The sequence below is a fragment of the Bombina bombina genome, chromosome 5 (assembly GCF_027579735.1).
Source record: "Bombina bombina isolate aBomBom1 chromosome 5, aBomBom1.pri, whole genome shotgun sequence".
NCBI lineage: Eukaryota > Metazoa > Chordata > Amphibia > Anura > Bombinatoridae > Bombina > Bombina bombina.
In genome coordinates, this window is record NC_069503.1 from 822,540,916 (window position 1) to 822,565,527 (window position 24,612).

Consider the following 24,612-nt stretch of genomic DNA (forward strand, 5'->3'; position numbering starts at 1 on the left):
AGTTTGTGCAATGGTATTCCATTGGAATAATAAAACATTATACCTTTTTGAAGTACCACCAGTCTTGTGCCTGAGTGCAAGCAAGTGATTAGCAGGCTTGGCATGAGTCTGCTGTCTTCTTATAGACATCAGGGGAGAATGAAGCCCTGGACAAGCTGTTGAAGCTTGCAGGTGCATACATAATTGTAACATAATTTTATATTGGCTTTTGTTGCTCGAATCTGTGAAAGGCTTTCAAAGTATTCAAGCTGCATTACGTATTCATTCACATAGATTGTGACCTTCTTAGTAATTACATTTGCATATGTATTATCTCATAAATTGCTATTTTTCATGTGTAAAGGGGTTTGTGTGCTTAAAAACACTTATGAACTTGGTAGAGTCTCGCTACCTATTCTAGTAAATTTTTACATTTGTCTTTGCCACCACTTTGGTTGATAATTAAGTTAATTGGTATTTAAGAGGCTTTACATTAAACTAGATTTGTGTACTATGGTATATTGTTCATTTTAGTTTTTTGTACAAAACTTCCTTTTTTAAATTCCTGGATATTAAGGAAAAGTCAGTTTCCTGTTTAATTCAATACATATTAATTAGCCTTGAACAGTAGAGTAGGTATATGTGTTTTTTTTTTCTTCTGAAAACGTATTATTTCCTTTACAAAGATATGACGAGTCCACGGATTTCATCCTTACTTGTGGGATATTAACCTCCTGCTAACAGGAAGTGGCAAAGAGCACCACAGCAGAGCTGTATATATAGCCCCTCCCTTCCCCTCCACCCTCAATCATTCTCTTTGCCTGTGTTATACTAGGAAGAAGTAAAGTGAGGTGTTAGTTTTAGTTTCTTCAATCAAGAAGTTTTTTATTTTCAAATGGTACCGTTGTGTACTATTTTCCTCAGGGGGATATGGAAGAAGTTTTCTTCCCTGAGGTTAATGATCTTAGCAGACGTAACTAAGATCCACATTGGTTCCCACAGAGTGCTGAAGGTAGTGTAAGAAATCTTCAGAGTGGAGAACAGCTGCATGCTATAAGCATTGAGGTATGTTCAGTCTTTTTTTCTGAGGAGACCTGTTGTATCAGAATGGCTGACATTCATTCTTTGCTATAAAAGGGGTTAAAGTGCACCTGGTTTTAAAGGATAAAGGTGTTACTTTAAATCCTTTATTTAAACTTTTTTTGTGACATATTGGGTGTTTGTAAAGGACACTGGGAGAGGCAGCTTGTTATTTTATTTTGTTTTATAAAGGGCTGCAGCATTATGAGGTTGTTTTTTAGGGGGACCACTTGGTGTTTTGTCCTAACCGCTTCCTATGCGGTATTATGGATTCGTTTTTGATCGCCCTTAATGGGCGGGGCCTATTTTCGCGCGCTCCGACGCACAGTACATTTTGGCTCAGTAGGCAACAGGCATGAGCTCCGTTTAAGACTAAACTTATGCTCTGATGACCAGATCGTGGTAGAGTCGTTTTCAAGTACTTTAAGGGCAGGTAGGCGCCACAGCAGAGCTGTCATTTTGTTGAATAAATTGTATTTTTTCACTCTAAATGTCCTGATAAGGTTATTTTTGCTTTTTGCTCTTAGGTGCAATAATTTTTGGGCACATTAAATATGTGTTTCTTATCAGATTTCGTTATTTAGCTTTTATAGCAGTTTTGGAGATCATTTCTGACATTACTGGCGGTAAAGGCCATACCCTACCTCAGGATAAGTCTGTTAAAATGAGGGGTAAACAGAATAATTTTCGTTCCTTTCGAATTTATAGAGGAGGACCCTCTGCTTCTTTTTCCTCCACAAAGCAGGAAGGGAATTTTGCTCAATCTAAGTCAGTCTGGAGACCCAACCAGACTTGGAATAAAGGTCTGTTTCCAAGACAGCATGAAGGGGTGACCCACGATCCGGGACCGGATCTGGTAGGGGGCAGACTTTCTCTCTTTGCTCAGGCTTGGGTAAGAGATGTTCAGGATTCCTGGGCACTGGAAATAGTGACCCACGGGTAACAACTAGAATTCAAGGATTTTCTCCCAAGGGGGAGATTTCATCTTTGACGATTATCTGTAGACCAGATAAAAAGAGAGGCGTTCTTACGCTGTGTAAAAGACCTCTATACCATGGGGAGTAATTTGTCCTGTTCCAAAGCCGGAACAGGGACAGGGGTTTTACTCAAATCGTTTTGTAGTTCCCAAAAAAAGAAGGAACTTTGAGACCCATTTTATATCTCAAATTTCTCAGAGTCCCATCGTTCAAAATGGAGACTATACGAACAATCCTACCAATGATTCAGGAGGATCAATATATGACTAACGTGGACTTGAAGGATGCATACCTTCATATCCCTATTCACAAGGATCATCATCGGTTCTTAAGGTTTGCCTTCCTGGACAAACATTATCAGTTTGTGGCTCTTCCTTTCGGTCTTGCCACGGCACCCAGAATTTTCACAAAGGTTCTAGGGTCTCTTTTAGAGGTTCTCAGACCGTGGGGTATAGCAGTAGCGTCTTATCTGGACGATATTCTGATTCAGGCATCGAATTATCAATTGACAAAATCTCACATGGACATAGTATTGTCTTTCCTGAGATCTCACAGTTGGAAAGTGAACATAGAAAAGAGTTCATTAGTTCCACGGACAAGGGTTCCATTCTTGGGGACTCTTATAGACTCGGTAGACATGAAAATATTTCTGACAGAGGTCAGAAAGACAAAGATTCTGAATACTTGCCGAGCACTTCAGTCCATTCATCGGCCATCAGTGGCTCAGTGCATGGAAGTCATTGGATTAATGGTAGCAGCAATGGATATAATTTCATCTCAGACCAGTGGAATGGGGATTATGCAAATTTATCTCCTCAGATAAATCTGGATCAAAAGACCAAAGACTCTCTTCTTTGGTGGTTGTAGCCGGATCATCTGTCCCAGGGGACTTGCTTCCGCAGACCCTCGTGGGTGATAGTGACAACGGATGCCAGCCTTCTGGGCTGGGGTGCAGTCTGGAACTCCCTGAAGGCTCAGGGTGTTTGGACTCAGGTGGAGTCTCTACTTCCAATCAATATTCTGGAACTGAGAGCAATATTCAATGCGCTTCAGGTGTGGCCTCAGTTGGCTTCGGCCAAATTCAACAGGTTCCAGTCGGACAACATTACGACTGCGGCATATATCAATCATCAGGGGGGAACAAGGAGTTCCTTAGCAATGATAGAAGTATCCAAGATAATCCGATGGGCGGAGACCCACTCTTGTTATCTGTCGACAATCTACATCCCAGGAGTAGAAAATTGGGAAGCGGATTTTCTAAGTCATCAGACTTTTCATCCGGGGGAGTGGGAACTTCATGCGGAGGTATTTGCCTCACTGATTCTAAGATGGGGCAGACCAGAGTTGGATCTAATGGCGTGTCGACAGAATGCCAAGCTCCCAAGATACGGATCCAGGTCCAGGGATCCACAGGCCGAACTGATGGATGCCCTGGCAGTGCCTTGGAAGTTCAGCCTAGCTTATGTGTTTCCACCATTTCCTCTCCTTCCACGCATGATTGCTCGAATCAAACAGGAGAGAGCTTCAGTAATCCTGATATCGCCTGCGTGGCCACGCAGGACTTGGTATGCGGATCTAGTGGACATGTCCTCTCTGCCACCGTGGAAACTTCCTTTTAAGACAGGACCTTCTCATTCAAGGACTTTTCCAACATCCAAATCTAATTTCTCTGCAGCTGACTGCTTGGAGATTGAACGCTTGATTCTATCTAAGCGAGGATTCTCTGATTCGGTCATTGAAACTTTGATACAGGCTCGAAAGCCTGTCACTAGAAAGATCTATTATAAGATATGGCGTAAATATCTTTATTGGTGTGAATCCAAGGGTTACTCATGAAGTAAAACTAAGATTCCAAGGATTCTGTCTTTTCTCCAAGAAGGATTGGAGAAAGGGTTATCAGCAAGTTCTTTAAAGGGACAGATTTCTGCTTTATCAATTTTGCTTCACAAACGTTTGGCAAATGTGCCGGATGTTCAGTCTTTTTGTCAGGCTTTAACTAGAATTAAGCCTGTGTTTAGACCTATTACTCCTCCCTGGAGTTTGAATTTAGTTGTTAGAGTTCTTCAAGGGGTTCTGTTTGAACCCATGCATTCCATAGATATTAAATTGTTATCTTGGAAAGTTCTATTTTTAGTTGCTATTTCTTCTGCTCGAAGAGTTTCTGAGCTTTCAGCGTTACAATGTGATTCACCTTATCTTAGATTTCATTCTGATGGTGGTTTTACGTACCAAACCTGGATATCTTCCTAAGGTTGTTTCAAATAAGAACATTAATCAAGAGATTGTTGTTCCTTCATTGTGTCCTAATCCTTCTTCCAAGGAGCGTCTGTTACATAATCTGGAAATGGTCCGTGCCTTGAAGTTTTACTTAAAGGCAACCAAGGATCTCCGTCAATCATCTTCATTATTCATTGTTTATTCTGGAAAGCATAGGGGTCAGAAAGCTACGGCTACCTCTCTTTCTTTTTGGCTGAGAAGTATCATCCGCCTGGCATATGAGACTGCTGGACAGCAGCCTCCTGAAAGAATTACGGCTCATTCTACTAGGGCTGTGGCTTCCACATGGGCTTTTAAAAACGATGCTTCTGTTGAACAGCTTTGTAAGGCTTCGACTTGGTCGTCCCTTCATACTTTTTCTAAATTTTTCAAATTTGATACTTTTGCTTCTTCTGAGGCTATTTTTGGGAGAAAGGTTCTTCAAGCAGTGGTGCCTTCTGTTTAGGTTCCTGTCTTGTCCCTCCCTTTCATCCGTGTCCTTTTGCTTTGGTATTGGTATCCCACAAGTAAGGATGAATGCCGTGGACTCGTCATATCTTTGTAAAAGAAAATTAAATTTATGCTTACCTGATAAATTAATTTCTTTTACGATATGACGAGTCCACGGCTCACCCAGTTCTTTTTAAGACAGGTTTATTTATTTTTCGTAAACTTAAGTCACCTCTGCACCTTTTAGCCTTTCCTTTTTCTCTTCCTAAACCTTCGGCCGAATGACTGAGGGTGGAGGGGAAGGGGAGGGGCTATATAGACAGCTCTGCTGTGGTGCTCTTTGCCACTTCCTGTTAGCAGGAGGTTAATATCCCACAAGTAAGGATGAAATCCGTTGACTCGTCATATCGTAAAAGAAATTAATTTATCAGGTAAGCATAAATTTACTCTTTCTTTTTTTATTCCACATAAACACATAAAGTCAGGAAAATATTTACCCAAAGTTTTAGGGCTGATATTCACAGCTATGGAAGTTTTGTCTTTATTGCCACATAATTTAACTGGAAAATAAATCTCCATCAGATAGAAAAAATACTGTTTTTCAATGCCATTTTATTATTTATATTCGAATAAGGCAAATAAGTTTGGGATCTTACCGAGGCATATTTGTTTAGGTGAAATTGAGCACCACAATAAAATAACAAAAAAAGAAAACAAACGCGATTTTATAGTCAGCTTGCAGATGACTTCACTATATACTGTATGTATTAAATATACTTGCTTACTTTGTTTATCCCTTTTGCAGAATTGGTTGGATCCCGCTAAAGAAATCAAGAAACAAACCAGAAGTAAGTTAATATTTTTATTTGTTTAGCTTTAAACTTTTACTAGCACTGTTTCTCCCCTTATCACAGAAGGGATATAAACTGTTACTTGGACTAGATTTTGAAGTGTACATGCATTCTTCTTTTGCAAATGGTGTTGGTGTCACATGACACTGCATTGCCAGCACTCAGATCTTGGGCAAGAAAAAATAAGCATGGAGCTGGCTAAACACTTTGCATTGGTTTGCTTGCATGATAAAATATATCACCAAAAGCAATGAGGAAAAAAAAATCAAAGTAGCATTTTAGTAAATACATAGATTTTGCAAAAATGCTTTGAATAAAATTTGAAGAGCTGCACTGAACATTTAAAATTTTAGTTTTCTGTTCCTTTAAAGAGACAGGGGCTGGATTTGAATTGCACATTTGTGTATTTCAAATTCCACTGGAAACATTTTTTGTTGATATTTGTCTTTGAAAAGTTAAAGGAACAGTAAACACCTTGTAATTACAAGACATTTCTGTTGTGTTACTGTAGAATAATATCCAAGTCTAAATGTTTTTAAAAAAAAATTAACATTCTTTTTACAGCAATTGTTTTTTTTAAAGCCAAACTCTACCCACCAATTGCCTTATTTGGAGGAGCCACTCTGAGCTTTAGTCTGTAGATAACAATGCTAGCCATGATTATAATGTTAGTATAAAATGCATTGTTTGAGAGTTATCAGTTAAAATCCAAATTAGGGAAATACATGTAGCAGGGTTGGCCTTAAGAAAATCCTCAATTTTCAGAACAAAATTTCAAGTCAAGAGGGCAAAATAAACAAAGCATATTACAGAGTTGTTAAATGGTGCATATCTAAAATAATTATATCAAAATATCAAGCTGTTTACCGTCTCTTTAATACCACTTTTCTTGTGAATGTGACCTTCCTCTAATGACATGTTCCTTGAGAATGAATTCTTGGGTGCATTTAGCCATACTGCGTTATCAGCATCAGATTGTGTGAATGACAAAAATATAATAATAATAATAATAATAAAACAGTGTTAAGTATTAAAAAAATAATTTTCTTCATAAACGGGGAGAGTCCACAGCTGCATTAATTACTATTGGGAATTCAGAACCTGGCCACCAGGAGGGGGCAAAGACACCCCACCCAAAGGCTTAAATACTTCCCCCACTTCCCTCGTCCCCCAGTCATTTTTTGCCTTTTGTCACAGGAGGTTGGCAGAGAAGTGTCAGAAGATTTTGGTTTAGTCTCTTATGCAGGGTAGTACTCTTTGGAATGGGACTGGAGTTTTAAGTAGTCCTGTCTGCCTCTCAGTGAGAGCATGGATGAAAGTTAGAGTCCGGAGATGCAGGGAGAGTCTTTTTGCGAAACCATCCCGACTCATATTAAGCAATCAGCGTTGACAAATTTCACTGCCTGCTTTCTTCTCTCAAGTCCATGTCAGAAGCGATGCTACTTTCTGTCACACTTGAAGGGCCGTGTTCCTATTCCATGGCGTAGATTCCGGTAAGATTGTTTCATTTTACTTTCAATATGGAAATGTAATGTAATGAAGGCAGGGTCTCAGTGGGACTCTTTTATCTTATGGAATTAATGGTTAATATCTCCTGAGGGGGGTTATTGAACAGGGGGGACTTTTATCATGTTTGTTATGTGATTCTGTCTGCTAATGTGTAGTGATAATTGGCGTTGTGGCTATTTCGGAAATGGCGCACTTTTTCTTGGACTGTACGGTGCACCTTGTGACCGGGCGTGGTCACGCTTCGGTTCTCCATTTCCATATTCCTGACTGTGGGGCAATAGAGAGAGTCTGTTTCGCTAGAGTCTAGGTCATAGGAGGTGGTGAGTGCCCCAGCCATTGGGGGTGTAAGGGGCCGTTTATTTTTTTGTCCATATTTAAATTCTCCAAGTTATGGAGGATTCTGAGTTTTTGGAGACGGATGTCTAATTCTGCTTCTTGCAAAGAATATGAAATGGCCCGGGTGATCCATGCCCATCAGTTATGTTCCTAATGCCGCTTTAGAGTGCTCTATTCTATGGAATAGAGCATCCGCCCCTGAGGATCTCATCCCGCATGGCGCGTGCCCTAGATCCTTTTTTTGCTACGCAAGCAGGTGTCCCAAATGCCGTTTATCCTTCTCCGGAAGGTGGCTAGTTTCCTCCAGAAGTTAAGTCATGGTTCCACATGGCCATGTCGATGGTGTTGGCGCATTTACATCTTCCAGGAAGATATTGTCCGTGTTCTGTTAACCAGGGCTCGTCAGGCATGGGATCGTCTGGTCCAGATCAGCCCTCTGGGGAAGCGGTTTCCTCTGAGGCTTCAGGGGTCCAATTTTCGGGGCCAGGGTCATCCGTTGCCCCGGCGGAGGTAAGTCTTGCCTTTTGGTATAGACTGGCGCGCCTTCATGTCTTGCTGAGGCATGTTTTGGCAGTGCTGGAGGATCCCAGTCCTAATGGGTTGGTGGATCCTCGGTCTTCCATTCCAGGCGGCAAGCAGGATTAGACGAATGGGGATGAATCAATCTGCTTGTCGTCTCCTTTGTTTTTGAGTATCTTCTTCCAGTTCTGAGCTTTGGAAGAATTGGATCTCTGACCGGCTGGTCCTGTTAGTGTATCCGCTCTTCTTGGGCATTGTGGGTGTTGCCATCTTTTATTTTGATCCGGTTAGGATGTATTTTATTTAATTTTGAAAGCTCATGTCTTATTATTTTTTCCTTTGAAAACACTTTTTTCTCTGGAATTTGATACTAGCGATTTTGTGGTCGCATTGGCGCTTCTGCGGAAGTTATATGAAAAGTTAGAACATTGTTATGTCTACCGTTTGTCTGTTTAATTTGTCTATCCCTTCTAGGTTTGCGACTTTCTGTGGCCTTGGACAGTTCCTGGGTGCCCTGTGTATCAGGCTGGTCCTGGTTGGGTACTAGTTTTCTGTTTATATCAGATACGTGGTGCCCGTTATACCTGGCTGTTCCGGTTGAGGTGCCGAGTGACTCATCTTGTTTTGAGTTTCGTTTTCTTGTTTCGTTACTAGTTATAGGTGGCCTTTCGTTCCTAGACGTCAGGCTGGTCCTCGTTTATTCGTTTGGGTGCATCAGAGAGATTGTGCTCAGTCCTAATTGTCCTATCCATGCTTAGCTGGCGGGGTTTCCGAGGTTCGGATCCTGTTAAGGCGTACTCTGTAGGCTCCTGGGTTATTTTGGTTCATGTGCTAGAGCTTTTTTTTTCTCCTTCCCATAATGGGTTGGAGGTTCCATGGAAATCCGTGTTGCCAGGTTCTGGTGGAGTTTACTCGTCTCCTCCTTTGAGACTTCCTTTGGGATTGTCCTCTTGGACTCTGTTGTTCTTGCAGACAGTACCTCTTCCTTCGGGCAGAGGCCGATTGGGCCTTTTGTCCCCTTTCCTTGGGACTGGCCTTCTGGTCATAGGTTTTCAGGAAGGTTAGGGCCTTTTGGCTTTTTTCTACTTCTGGGATCTCGTCTGCTCCCATATTTTTGGAGTTCTGCAGATTATGCCGTCTTCTTTTTTCCGGTGTTTTGCCCCTGCTTAGGCGTTTTGGGTTTCATCTGCCAGGGGTTAGAATGCTCGTTCATTCATAAATTCCTTGAGCTGTAGGTGCTTCCGGGAAGTTGATCCTGAGAGGATCTTGGAGACTATTGTTATCTTCTCAATCCAGATTTTCCAGGTTTGAGGTCTGTTCTCTTGTATGTTTACCTTGGTCTTTGGACTTAGTGGGTGTTGTCCCTAGAGCCATTAGGGTCAACCAGAGTAGCTGTGTGGAGGCTTCATCATTGCCTAGCACCCTTTAGGTTGGGAATTTGATTCCCACTGTGGTTTTTAAAGCTCTCTCTGTCTGGGATACTTACATGAGAGTTCAGTGTCCAAGGTGCCTTGGATATGACTGTGATTGCATTGCCTGTGATGCAAGGTCTGCTCCGGATGGGGTAACCTGGTGGTTCCTCAGGGGTTATTAGTTTGTTTAAAGCTGGCTCTGTTTTCTGGGGGTCTGTTTTTTTTCTCCTTGTCTTTAAATGGACATTTTGGGGTTCTGTATCAAGATCCCTTAGGACTGGTTTGGGACGGCCCAGTTTCCCGAGTCCAGGACATCTTCTGTTCCTACAGGCGGATTTTTCTCTCTCTTATCGAAGAATTGGACATTTCTGCTGGGCCGGCCGTAGTGGCCGGATGTTTTTTTTATTCATTACTCAACCTTTTGAGTCCATCTACAGCTTTACACTCCATGCCTATGTGCAGATGAGCTGTTCTGTTTTTGTTTCCCCTCCCTCTGGGGTGGACTTGGCATTCCACAGTATCCGCCTGGTGCTCAGAGGTCCTTTTTCTTTCTCTGTTCTGTGAGGTTGTCTCCCCTGCCTTGCATGCAGGATTTCAGGTGAAGGGCTGGATTTCTTGTGCCATGCCATTACTGTAGTTTCAGTAGAGGGTCCCCTTTTGGGAGTGTCCTTAGTCATCTGGAAGGGAGCTGCGACTGGGTTCTGGAACCCAAGCTCTATTTTTTTTTGGGGGGGGGGCGGATCCCCTCCTTTTTCCTTCCTGAAGGTCTTGGTGCTTCAGGGAATTTTTAATTCCTTTGTCTTTTTGGACACTGCCAGTCGCTTTGGTGCTGGGTCCGTTGCACGGAGTGAGGGTCAGGGATCTGTCTGATCTGTGGAACTTTGACCACGTATCGTAGATAGATCTTGTGAGCCTTCCTTAGGTGGGAGGTTTCGCGGTGGATCCCTCCTCTGCAGGTAGTTTTTTTTTTTCTCTGCTGGTTCTAGGTACTATCCTTCCTTTCCTGTTTTTCTTGGGAAAGTGTTGTTCTGCACTACTTTTGGAGTTTTTCTTTTCTTGGTTAGCTAGGGTTGGCAACTTGTGTTCGCTTAGACCACCTTTGCAGCAGGAAGTCTAGGGCTTTCAATGAGCATATTCAGATATTCTGATGCTGTGTTTTTGCGGCTCCCGGGGACGGTTTGTCTTTCGGTTGCTCTATCCTGGGTGCGAGTTAGCACTCTGTGTAGGGGAGGGGGTCTACCTTTCTCCTTTTAGTTTTTCAGGGCTTTACTTTGGTCCCTTGGAATCCATGCAGATAGGGGTCTGGGATATTCCTCCCTTGTTCTGCTAGGTCGGTAGGGTCTTGCGTCGGTTTTGCCCTGTTCCATCCCTCTTTACTCTCTTGGAGTTACCCTTGGGTTTTTTCTTTTATTGCCCTAGTACGTTTGTGTTTCTGGGGGTCCTTTCGGACTCCCTTATCTGAGTCCTCCTTCCCTTCAGGGAGAATGTGGATGTTTCTCTTCCTTCTGGTTGGGGGTGAGTTTATTTGCGGGCTTAGAGCCTGCGGGACTTTGGGTCTAGTGATTCTGAGCGGTCTCTTGCAAAGGCCTTGCTGGTTCTAACTGTTGGTCAGTTACTTGTTGCTTTTCCTTTTTGTCCCTTCTGCTTCTGGTAAAGCGTTTTTTTTTGTCAGGAGTTTGGGTGTTTTCAGGCTATGGTGCCCTCAGAATGGGTCGCCTTTTGTACCCGCCTGTTTTGCATTCAGTGTCCTCTATAGCTTGGGTATTATTTTCCCAAAAATGAATGCAGCTGTGGACTCTCCCCGTTTATAAAGAAAAACTTAAATTATGCTTACCTGATCATTTTCTTTTCTTCAGACGGGTAGAGTCCACAGCTCCCCGCTCGTGTTTTTTTTTTATATGGGGCGGCTGTAATTTTGTTTTGGTTCTTCTGGCACTTTTTTCACCCTGATATTTCTTCTACTGTTCCTTGTTCTCTCGGCAGAATGACTGGGGGATGAGGGAAGTGGGGGAGGTATTTAAGCCTTTGGCTGGGGTGTGTTTGCCTCCTCCTGGTGGCCAGGTTCTGAATTCCCAAAAGTAATGAATGCAACTGTGGGCTCTCCCCATCTGAAGAAAAGAAAATTATCAGGTAAGCATAATTTAAGTTTTTTAGTACACATATTGCTAAAAATGCCTGGGATGAGAAAAACCTAGAGTTTTCATAGAGCTCATTGTGCCGGTATTACAAGTGGTGAGTAAATGTTGCACTACAGTACAATCCTAAATATGTTGTAAAAATGTAGATCTGACTCAGACCATTATTATTATTATTAAAAGTATAGCAAAGAAATACAGGAAGAACTCCACTACCTGCTTACCATTGGCTTAGCATGTCTTTAGCATATCGATCAACTTCAAGAAATATCCGACATGAAGTTAACTGCACAACCCCATGGAAGTGTGTAAGAGATTTAGCCCACCTGTAATATAACCAACACCCCAGATGTTTTGAAACTACATTTCCTATGATGCTTAGGCACTCTGCAGTCTAGTTGAGCATCATGGGAAATGTAGTTCCCGAAACAGGGATGCCAAGGTTAGCGTCACTGCTCTAGACTATCTCTCAATCATAAAAAATAACCCTGGGTTTGCATTTCTGTACTGGATATTCTTTTCATTTATTTATTTGTGTATGTATTTATCGTAATAATGGGCTTTTATAATACATTCCCTCTCTATTTAATATTATGGAATGCAGACTACATATTTATTTTTTTAAATGATTTATTTATTTCATTGCTTTTTGTCACAACATACCCTTCTTTTAAGAGAGACATTCTCAGCATGTGATTTTGTCACTAGGGCAGTTGGCAAGCAAAAAGTATGCTTTGTTTGTTTATAAAGAAAAATAATGCAAGAGTCTGAAATTATTTATGGCAACATTTCCAAAGTACAGATTTATTTTTAATGAATAGCACTTTGTGCATTTAAGTCACAGCTACACCAAGCACAATTTAGAGTGTAATTATATTTTTTTTACTTTGTATTTGTGATGATAATGTGTCCCAAAAACAAATGTAAAATACAAAAACAGTGTGTAGAATGGGATATTTTATATAAATGTACTTTTATTTATATTGTTCAAGGGCTAGTTTTTTTTTGTTTGTTCTAGAATTGCTTATGACATATATCTGCAGTTCTATTTATGTTTTTTAATGTTTTCTTTATATTCATATTTTTGTCAGGTAATTGTATTGGTCTATTGTGATTTATTTAGATATTTTGTAGATGTTTTTAAAACTGCATTGATTTTCATTCTATCTATCTATCTTTTAATAAAACCACCATGCTGACAATCTTGTCAGTAGTGGAATGAAAAGGCAATCCAATTTACTTCATTTTCTTGGTATCAATTGTTGAAAGGTAGACCTAAGTAGCAGCAAAGCACTACTGATAGGTAGCTGTACACAATAGGTAAAACAATGACGAGGAAAATTGTTGCCATCTCCAGTCACCAGCTAGCTCACAGCAGTGCATTGTTTAAATTTGACTTCTGACATTAAATTCATAACTGCTAAGCTATTTCCACACCTTTGCTGAGCTCTTTTTTGAGTTTTTTAGATGCTGCTTAAAGGGATACTAAACCCAATTTTTTTCTTTCATGATTCAGATAGAGCATGCAATTTTAAGCATGCTTCTCCACTCGTCTAATCTTACCGTAGTATTGTCTGATATTCCGTTTTGGACTTCAATTCTTTTGCCAGGTCTCATCCCATCCAAGGTTTGAGGCAGTGCAGTGGAGATGTTTCGAATCTGTCTTAGCAGATTTTCATGGACTACTGGTTGAGAGAATAGTTCTCTCATGTCTTTGTCAAGACCTCCTTATCCTGTGGGACATTTTTCTTATCTCCAGGGGCCAGGATCTCTGAGGTTTTTCTTCCCATTGATATTTTGGATCTTCAGGCAAATCTTTTCTGCCTCTACGGGTCTAGTCTACTGGGTTTGTCCCAGTGTAGGGATCTAGTCTATCTTACTTTGCTGGCTTGGATCTTCTTCTGAGATCGAGAGTCTCCCTAGCGTTGGGGGGTAGCATTTTGAGTTTGGTGGTGAGCAGAGGCCTACTGGGGCTCGCCTCAGCGACCCTCTTTGGGATGGATATTATCTAGAGAGGTATTTTTGTTATCTGAATTGAAACTGGAAGGGGACGCCGAAGGAGAGTCTTTGGACGTCAGTCTTTATTCCAGTTTACCCATTATGGGTCATGGTTCAGGATCTTCAGGAAGAGCTTATGCATACATTAGCAGTGCATTGGAGGCTAATTGCCTTTTTCTTTTGCAAGATGTACAGAGACCACGGTTTCATCCTTACTTGTGGGATATTATCCTTCCCAACAGGAAGTGGCAAAGAGAGCACCCATAGCAGAGCTGTCTATATAGCTCCCCCCTTAACTCCACCCCCCAGTCATTCTCTTTGCCGGCTCTAAGTAGGAAGGGTAAAGTGAAAGAGGTGATAAACTGTTAGTTTTTATTTTCTTCAAGAAAGAGTTTATTTTTAAATGGTACCGGTGTGTACTATTTACTCTCAGGCAGGAGATGGATGACGATTTCTGCCTAGAGGATGATGATCTTAGCATTTGTAACTAAGGTCCACTGCTGTTCCCACAGAAGCTGAGGAGTACAGGAAAACTTCAGTGTGAGGAACGGTTTCATGCTATACAGCAATGAGGTATGTTCAGTCATTTTTTCTGGAGATACTGTGATATTTCAGAAAGGCTGACAGTATCCCCATGAGGGTAAGGGTAAGCAGTAATCCTAGAGCTAAAAAGAAGAGCATTACTTAGCTTGCTTATGGGGCCAATTACATATATGGTTGACACTGAATGTAAAATGTTTGTGTGCAAACGTTTTTTGGATGAGGGTGCTTTAACGTTTTTTGTGGGCAATAAACGTTTTGGGCAACTTTATTGGAACACATATGGCTTATTTTTAGGGTCTTGGAACCCACATGGCTAGTTATAACCGCTCTGGTGAGGTTCTTTAAGGCTCAGGGAACATCAAGTGAGATGGGCGGGACCTATTTTCGCGCCTCAGATGCGCAGTTAGTTTGTCAGCAAGCTCTAACTCCTGAGGGCCCTGGTGTGTGTTTTGGGCCAAATCGAAGCTTTTACCCCACACTTAAGATCCCTGAGGGCAGGTAGGGCCACAGCAGGGCTGTGGCAAGGTGCTGAGGGGTCTTTTTCCGGGTTTCTGGGCCTATTTTCGATCCGGTTTGGACATTAAGGGGTTATTGGTTAAAAAAAATTTGTGGTACAATATTAACTACCTATAGTGGGTCTACATACAACATTTTGAAAAAATTGGTGCATGTTTAGGCTGTTTTGCAGGACGTGTATACATTTTTTCTCTTAAAGGCACAGAACCTTTTTTTGAGATTATTTTTTTCACTAAATAAAGTATTTTCATGCTTGTTTGTAGTCATTACTAGCCTGTTCAACATGTCTGACATTGTAGAAAGTCAATGTTCAGTATGTTTAGAAGTCATTGTGGAACCTCCACTTAGAATGTGTCCCCCATGCATCAATAAATTGTAAAGAACATATTTTAGATAATAAAAGTATGTCGCAGGATGATTCTCAGTCAGAAGGGAATCCGGTTATGCCATCTAATTCTCCCCAAGTGTCACAACCGTTAACGCCCACACAGCGACGCCAAGTACTTCTAGTGCGTCTAATTCTTTCACCCTGCAAGATATGGCCACAGTTATGAATACTACCCTCACAGAGGTTTTATCTAAGCTGCCTGGGTTGCAGGGGAAGCGCAGTAGGTCTGATGTGAGAACAGAGCCCTCGGACGCTTTATTAGCCATATCTGATGTACCATCACAATGTTCTGAAGTGAGGGATTTGCTGGCTGAGGAAGAGATTTCTGTTTCAGGAAATATGTTCCCTCAGACAGATTCAGATATGACGGCTTTTAAATTTAAACTAGAACACCTCCGCTTATTACTATAGGGTGGTTTTAGCGACTCTGGATGATGGTGACCCTATTGTAGTTCCAGAGAAATTGTGTAAAATGGACAGATTCCTAGAGGTTCCTGCCTACACTGATGTTTTTCCGGTCCCTAAGAGGATTTCGGAAATTGTTACTAAGGAGTGGGATAGAGGTGTGTAGAAGTTTTTCTCTAGAAGGAGAAAAAAGAGAGAGCGCATCCACGATCTAAGTGCAGTAAAAAAGTTCATTTTTTATTGGAAATATAAAACATAACAAATTCTCACTCACAAAAGTGCCCTCAAACATATGAGGTATGTCTGTTCCTTAAGAAATATACACACAGTTCCGCTCCATTACTGTTAATCCTCCTTACTGCCTCCCTCCGTGTCTGCAGATTTTCAATATAATCAAGTATCACAGGGGACTTGGCTTAACTATTTTGCTGTGGACTTAAATGTGTATAGAGGAGATCGTGTGAATGCGCTATAGGAAACAAACTGTACTTGCCGGCTGTTAGTTTGATCCGAGCATCATCCACATTCCCTTCTCCTCACACGTCAGATTATGGGCGTGGCCTTATGCGTTTTGCGGGCTCCACCCGCATCGTCAGAGGCTAGGTATTCCGTTCGCTCCCCCTCCTACTTTTAAGAAAATGGTTCCCATATCTGACGCCGTGCGGGACTCGTGGCAGATGGTCCCTAAGGTGGAGGGAGCTATTTCTACCCTGGCTAAGCGTACAACTATACCTATCGAGGACAGTTGTGCTTTCAAAGATCCTAGGGATAAAAGATTAGAGGGTCTTCTGAAGAAAATATTTGTTCACCAAGGTTTTCTTCTCCAACCTATAGCGTGCATTGTTCCTGTAACTACTGCAGCGTCCTTTTGGTTCGAGGCTCTGGAAGAGGCTCTTCAGGTTGAGACCCCATTAGATGATATTCTGGATAGAATTAGGGCTCTCAAGCTAGCTAATTCTTTCATTACAGATGCTGCTTTTCAATTGGCTAAATTAGCGGCGAAGAATTCAGTTTTGGCCATTTTAGCGCATAGAGCGTTATGGCTTAAGTCCTGGTCTGCTGATGTGTCATCAAAATCTAAGCTTTTAGCCATCCCTTTCAAGGGTAAGACCCTATTCGGGCCTGAACTGAAAGAGATCATTTCAGACATCACTGGAGGGAAAGGCCATGCCCTTCCTCAGGATAAGATGAATAAGATGAGGACAAAATCATTTTCGTTCCTTTCGGAACTTCAAAGGTGGTCCCTCTACCTCTTCCCCTGCTGCATAGCAAGAGGGGAATTTTGCTCAATCCAAGTCAGTCTGGAGACCTAACCAGACTTAGAACAAGGGTAAACAGGCCAAGAAGCCCGCTGCTGCCACCAAGACAGCATGAAGGGGTAGCCCCCGATCCGGGACAAGATCTAGTAGGGGGCAGACTTTCTCTCTTCGCTCAGGCTTGGGCAAGAGACGTTCAGGACTCCTGGGCATTAGAAATAGTAACCCAGGGGTATCTTCTAGATTTCAAAGATTCTCCCCCAAGGGGGAGATTTCATCTTTCTCAATTGTCTGTAAACCAGACAAAAAGTGAGGCGTTCTTACGCTGTGTAGAAGACCTATATACCATGGGAGTGATCTGCCCAGTTCCGAAAACAGAACAGGGGCAAGGGTTCTACTCCAATCTGTTTGTGGTTCCCAAAACGTGGGAACCTTCAGACCAATTTTAGATCTCAAGATCCTAAACACATTCCTCAGAGCCCCATCCTTCAAGATGGAGACCATTCGGACTATTTTACCGATGATCCAGGAGGGTCAATATATGACCACCGTGGACCTAAAGGATGCATATCTACACATCCCTATCCACAAAGATCATCACCAGTTCCTCAGGTTCGCCTTTCTGAACACAAAGGTGCTAGGGTCTGGCGGTTCTAAGGCCGCGGGGCATAGCTGTGGCGCCTTATCTGGACAATATATTAATCCAGGCGTCAACTTTCCAACTAGCCAAGTCTCACACGGACATCGTGGTGGCTTTTCTAAGATCTCACGGGTAGAAGGTGAACGTACAAAAAAGTTCACTTATCCCTCTCACAAGAGTTCCTTTCCTGGGAACTCTGATAGATTCGATGGACATGAAAATTTTTCTGACGGAGGTCAGGAAATCAAAAATTTTGTCCATCTGCCGAGCTCTTCATTCCATTCCTCGCCCGTCAGTGGCTCAGTGTATGGAGGTAATCGGCTTAATGGTAGCGGCAAAGGACATAGTTTCGTTTGCTCACTTGCATCTCAGACCACTGCAACTTTGCATGTTCAAACAGTGGAATGGGGATTATGCAGATTTATCTTCTCAGATACATCTGGACCAAGAGACCAGAGACACTCTTTTTTTTGGTGGTTGTCACAGGATCATCTGTCCAAGGGAATGTGTTTCCGCAGGCCAGCGTGGGTCATAGTGACGACGGATGCCAGCCTATTGGGCTGGGGTGCAGTCTGGAATTCCCTGAAAGCACAGGGATTGTGGACTCAGGAGAAGGCTCTCCTCCCGATAAGTATTCTAGAACTGAGAGCGATATTCAACGCGCTTCAGGCGTGGCCTCAGCTGGCGTCGGCCAGTTTCATAAGATTCCAGTCTAACAATATCACGACTGTAGCATATATCAATCATCAGGGGGGAACAAAGAGTTCTCTAGCGATGATAGAGGTTACCAAAATAATTAAATGGGCAGAGACTCACTCTTGCCATCTATCAGCAATCTATATCCCAGGAGTGGAGAACTGGGAAGCGGATTTTCTAAGTCGTCAGACTTTTCATCCGGGGGAGTGGGAACTCCATCTGGAGGTGTTTGCTCAATTGATTCAGCAATGGGACAAACCAGAATTGGATCTGATGGCGTCTCGTCAGAATGCCAAACTTCCTCGATACGGGTCCAGGTCAAGGGATCCTCAGGCAGTACTGATAGATGCTCTAGCAGTACCCTGGTCGTTCAACCTGGCTTATATGTTTCCACCATTTCCTCTCCTTCCTCGTTTGATTGCCAGAATCAAACAGGAGAGAGCTTCTGTGATTTTGATAGCTTGGTATGCAGACCTGGTGGACATGTCATCTTTTCCACCATGGACTCTGCCAATGAGACAGGACTTTTTGATTCAAGGTCCGTTCCAGCATCCAAATCTAGTTTCTCTGCGACTGACTGCTTGGAGATTGAACGCTTGATCTTATCCAAGCTGGGGTTCTCTGAGTCGGTCATAGATACCTTGATTCAGGCTCAAAAGCCTGTCACTAGGAAAATTTATCATAAGATATGGCGTAAATATCTTTATTGGTTCGAATCCAAAGGCTACTCATGGAGTAAGATCAGAATTACTAGGATTTTGGCTTTTCTCCAAGAAGGATTGGAGAAGGGATTGTCAGCTTTGTCTATTCTATTGCACAAGCGTCTGGCAGATGTCCCAGACGTTCAGGCGTTCTGTCAGGCTTTAGTTAGAATCAAGCCTATGTTTAAACCTGTTGCTCCGCCATGGAGTTTGAATTTAGTTCTTAAAGTTCTTCAAGGGGTTCCGTTTGAACCCATGCATTCCATAGATATTAAGCTTCTATCTTGGAAAGTTCTGTTTCTAGTTGCTATCTCTTCAGCTCGAAGAGTTTTTGAACAATCTGCATTACAATGTGACTCGCCTTATCTTGTTTTCCATGCGGATAAGGTGGTTTTGCGTACCAAACCTGGGTTCCTCCCTAAGGTTGTTACTAACAAGAATATCAATCAGGAAATTGTTGTTCCCTCTCTGTGTCCTAATCCTTCTTCTAATAAGGAACGTCTGTTGCACAACTTGGACGTGGTTCGTGCTTTGAAGTTTTATTTGCAGGCAACCAAAGATTTTCGTCAAACATCTTCTTTGTTTGTTGTCTATTCTGGAAAGCGTAGAGGTCAAAAGGCTATGGCTACCTCTCTTTCCTTTTGGCTGAAAAGCATCATCCGTTTGGCTTATGAGACTGCTGGACAGCAGCCTCCTGAAAGAATTACAGCTCACTCTACTAGAGCGGTGGCTTCCACATGGGCTTTTAAAAATGATGCTTCTGTTGAACAGTTTTGTAAGGTCGTCGCTTCATACCTTTTCCAAATTTTACAAATTTGATACTTTTGCTTCTTCGGAGGCTATTTTTGGGAGAAAGGTTCTGCAAGCAGTGGTGCCTTCCGTTTAGGTTCCTGTCTTGTCCCTCCCTTCATCCGTGTCCTAAAGCTTTGGTATTGGTATCCCACAAGTAAGGATGAAACCGTGGACTCGGTACATTTTGAAAAGAAAACAGAATTTATGCTTACCTAATAAATGTCTTTCTTTTGCGATGTACGGCGTCCACGGCCCGCCCTGTCTATTCAAGACAGTATTTTTTATTGAAAACTTCAGTCACCTCTGCACCTTATAGTTTCTCCTTTTTCTTCCTTAGCCTTCGGTTGAATGACTGGGGGGTGGAGTTAAGGGGGGAGCTATATTAGACAGCTCTGCTGTGGGTGCTCTCTTTGCCACTTCCTGTTGGGTAGGATAATATCCCACTAGTAAGGATGAAACCGTGGACTCAGTACATCGCAAAAGAAAGAAATGTATCAGGTAAGCATAAATTCTGTTTTTTAGGCCATATCAATCTTGCCTTGAGTGCTGGCTCCAATTTAGCAGGGTAAGGCGTCAGTGATTCTGACTACTCCGTTGAGGCAGCTTAAATCGTGGTTCCCGATTTTGTGGTTTGGCTTCCATGAAATTTGTCCTTGTTGCAGGGATCTGCTGGAACAAGGTCTCTTTTTACTCTCTCGAATCTTTGTTCTCTGCAGTGGATTGAGAGATGTCTCTTAGTCTTAGCTGAAGAGACAGTTTTTCTGAGAGGTTTTGGTCCTCTCCTTGAACCGTGTAGCGGGTTCCTTGTCATCTATCTCAGGTGTGGGGGACCCCTTCGGGTGTGAAGTAAGTGGTTTGTCCTGACACTCTATTGGGCCTGCCAGAAGGTTGATCTGGAGAAGGGCCTCTTAGCTAAGTTCCTGGTTGGGACAGTTTTGGTCCTGTCTGGTTTTTTTTTTTTGTCCGGCTCCAGAGGCTCATTGCGATTCTGGACGTACAGTTTTTTACTAGAACTTTGGCAGTGGTCAGGCAGGTGTAAAGTCCAAACCCTTCTTGGGGTTTGGACTTTACTCTTATAGGCTTGCATCGAGCTACCTTTGTACCTATGTATGATGTCTCTAGGTTGTTATCTTAGAGTCCTTCTATGTCTTTTCTTACTTCTGCGAGCAGAAGTCCCTGAGAGACGGCCTTGCATTACGTCTCCTTTTTTTTGGCGTGTTCCACGATAGTATGCTGTTCTGCGGACTTAATTAGGATTTCTCCTAAGGTTGTGTCATATCGCTTTTTTTGCTGAAGTTTGGGGTACATTTTTATCTCCTATTCCTTCTTCGTGAAGGAAAGTTTTCTACTTGATATGTAATCGTGCCTTAAGGATCTGTCTTCAGGCTATGTAGGAATAGACCACTTTCACTGTTTATTATCTGTCTGAGAAGCATGAGGGTCAGAGGGCTCTTAGTCTTCCTTATCTTTTTAGTTGAGGAGTATCTTCCGCTTGGGTCATGACTCAGCGGGACGCTAGCCTCCTCAGAGGTTTACGGCTCAGTCTTTTCAAGCAGTGGCGTCCTCTTCGGCCTCTAAGAGGAGATCTCTAGGGTTCTTTTTTGGTGGGCGGACTATTTGGCCTTCCTTACATTCCTTTCAAAATTTTATTGAGTTTTTTGCTTCGGTGAAGCAGCCTTCTTGAGAAAGGGTTTGCAGGCTGTGGTGCCCTCAAATGGGGGCCGCCTCTCTTTTTGCCCTCCCGTTAGCATTCAGTGTCCTCTCTAGCTTGGGTATAATTTTTCCACAAGTAATGAATGCAGCTGTGGACTCTCCCTGTATCAAGAAGGAAAACATAAACTATGCTTACCAGATAATTTCCTTTCCTTCTGTATAGGGAGAGTCCACAGCTCCTGCCCGTGTTCTCCGTTTGGAGGCCCTAAATTTTAACTTGTTCTTCTTGCACCATTTTTACCCTGATATTTCTCCTACTATTCCTTGTTCCCTCGGCAGAATGACTGGGGGATGAGGGAAGTGGGGGAGGTATTTAAGCCTTTAGCTGGGGTGTCTTTGCCTCCTCCTGGTGGCCAGGTTCAGTATTTTCAGTATAGTGAATGCAGCTGTTGACTCTCCCTGTACAGAAGGAAAGGAAATTATCTGGTAAGCATAATTTATGTTTTTGTTATTTATTTATTAATGTATCTCCTATTCAATCCATATGTAGGTGTTTTCATTTAGGTGTCAGTGAGAAATTAATTTATTAGTTTTAGTGTCAATTTAATCAGCATTTATTTAAAGCCTTTTAGTTATGTAAAATACTTGTCCTTCTTAATATGAGGAGAGTCCACAGCATCATTCCTTACTGTTGAGAAATACTGAACATGGCCACCAGGAGGAGACAGACACCCCAGCCAAAGGCTTAAAGGGACACTGAACCCAATTTTTTTCTTTTGTGATTCAGGTAGAGCATGCAATTTTAAACAACTTTCTAATTGACTCCTATTATCAAATTGTCTTGATTCTCTTGGTATCTTTATTTGAAATGCAAGAATGTAAATTTAGATGCCGGCCCATTTTTGGTGAACAAACTGGGTTGTTCTTGCTGATTGGTGGATAAATTCACCCACCAATAAACAAGTGCTTCCAATGGTTCTGAACCAAAAAAATAGCTTAAATGCCTTCTTTTTCAAATAAAGAAAGCAAGAGAACGAATAAAAATTGATAATAGGTGTAAATGAGAAAGTTGCTTAAAATTGCATGCTCTATCTGAATCACAAAAGCGAAAATTTGGGTTCATTGTCCCTTTAAATACTCCCCCTACTTCCCTCATAGCCCAGTCATTCTTTGCCTTTCATCACAGGAGGTTGGCAGAGAAGTGTAAGAAGAATAGAGTATTTCCTTATGGAGGATATCTGCCCTTCGAAATGGGACTGGAGTTTTAAGTAATTTCTAGCAGTGTGGGGTTTAACATAGATACAGCTATTGTAAAATCCTAGATGGGATCACTCCAAGCAACTATTATGTTTTTATTTATTTATAAATGATGTATATATAACATTACATTGGGATAGTTAGGTGACAGCCGCTTTTGAATAGTAGATGAAGGTGTGTAGCAATGAGATATATGATTGGCTGTTGGAACCAGCTCCCAGTTTACATTTTAACTTTCAAAGTCCTGGATTTCCTGATGTCTTACTTTCACCAGACACCCTGAACACTGTCATTCTAAAACTGGAGTTTTAAGTAGTCTTGTTAGCCTCTCAGTGAGAGCATTGAAGAATGTTAGAGTCTGGATATGCAGGGAGAGTCTTTCTGCAAACGCATCCAGACTCGTATTAACAGCTCCTAAACAATCGGTGTTGATGAGATTTACTGCCTGCTTCCATCACTCAAGTCCATGTCAGGAGCAATGCTACAAGACTGTCAAACTTGAGAGACTGTGTTTCTGTTCCACGGCATAGATTTCGGTAAGATTGTTTCATTTTTTTATATACATATGATAACGCAAGAAGACAGGTTCACAGTGTGGCTCCTTTTATCTGTATGGAATCAAGGATTAATATCTCCGGAAGGGGATTATTGAACATTGGGGATTAATCACATACATTTATTTGATTATGCTGTGACATGTGTGAGATGAGGCTCAGGCAAATGTTGGAACGTACAGGGTTTTTCTCTTTTGTTTTGGGAGCTGCGCAGCCTGAAAGGCTTGGGGCGCTTTTTACTAGTATAGCAGGGGCAGTACTGCATTGCGCACCACGTGACCGGGTGTGGTCACACTTATTTTCTATTTCCTGACTGTGCGGTTTACCGGAAAAATAAACGGTTTCTCTGTTTGGCCTGGGTCATATTAGGTGGTGAGTGCCCCAGCCATTGGAGGTATAAAGGTGCCGTTTTTTTCTTCGTATTCAATAGTCTGCTTTGTTACGCAAGCTAGGGAAGATTCTGATGCGTTAGAGGGTACAAGTCTAATACCTCTCTATATTTTGAGAAGGCCATGGTATACCCGCCTGCTCAATTATGTTCCACATGCCTTGATAAAGTAATCATGTCTAAAAAGGTTAATATGTTTGATAGCAATGAGCCGTCCACCTCTGAGGTGTCTCCGTCCCGTGAGGTGCGCACCCTACAGTTATCTCCTAATGCACATGCAGCTTCCTGTAGCACTCCTAATCCTCCATCTGGAGGGGCCCTTTTACCGCAAGACTTTACTGAGCAGTTACAAACGGCAGTGTCTGCGGCCTTTAGTGCTTTTTATATATATATATATATATATATATATATACACACACACACAGACATACAATATATATACTATATAATATGTGTATGTATGTATAAATATATATGTAATCTTTCAAATAACTGTGAAAGATGGGACAGCAATCATAAACATAATAGAATATGCACAGAAAAAAATGTATCTTTAGATTTATTTTAAAAAGGAAAGTGTAAATGCACAGTGAGAAATAATGAGTCTGAAGTCTGAGTCTGAAGTTCCAGAGTAGCTTTGTCTCCCTAACTACAGCTGCATGTTCAACGGAGTCAGTCTCCGGGTTTTACACCAGCTGCACCACATCAGGACTTTCTGTGTGCACACTGCGCAGATATCTGACACGGAGAGCACTCTCAACAGACCTCCCCTCTCACACACAAATGTTCCAGTCAGGATTTTTTATGACACCTAATGCCGACAGCATTGTGAATCTTTTCTTGTATTATCGATTCACTGTTTACTGTTGCGGTCTCTGCTGCATGTTTGCTCTCTGTCAGACCCCTAGCCCAAACGAGCACTTATGGGTTGCTATTAGATATAGTAAGTCAGGTTTTACAAAAGGCACACAATTGCCTCTCAAATGTTGAAAATAAAGTATAAATTGTGCGAGGACAGGGTTGTACTACAAACTTTCCCGGTTCCCGTAAAGATGGCGAACATTATTAAGAATGAATCGGAAAAAATAGGTTCTTCATTTTCCCCTTCTTCCTTTAAAAAATTGTTCCCCGTCCCAGACTCTCAATTGGAGTTGTGGGGTTCCTTCACCAAGTTGGATGGTGCTATCTCCACGCTTACTAAAGCACTACTATCCCGTTTGCGGATAGTTTGTTGTTTAAAGAGCCCATGGATAAGAAGATAGCAACTCTGTTAAGAAAGATGTTTCAACATATGGAATATTTGTTTCAACCGGCAGCGGCT

The 24,612-nt window shown here is 42.1% G+C and overlaps 1 protein-coding gene across 9 annotated transcripts in view; it reads left to right on the forward strand.

Annotated features, from left to right (window-relative positions):
* The window catches only part of EPB41L3 (erythrocyte membrane protein band 4.1 like 3), a 554,565-nt gene that overhangs the window by 318,717 nt on the left and 211,236 nt on the right, over window positions 1–24,612 (forward strand). For all 9 annotated transcript variants that reach the window (XM_053714936.1, XM_053714941.1, XM_053714938.1 and 6 more), the window contains one exon: window positions 5,548–5,590. In XM_053714936.1, the coding sequence (XP_053570911.1) occupies window positions 5,548–5,590 (43 nt within the window). The remainder of the gene's footprint in view (window positions 1–5,547; window positions 5,591–24,612) is intronic.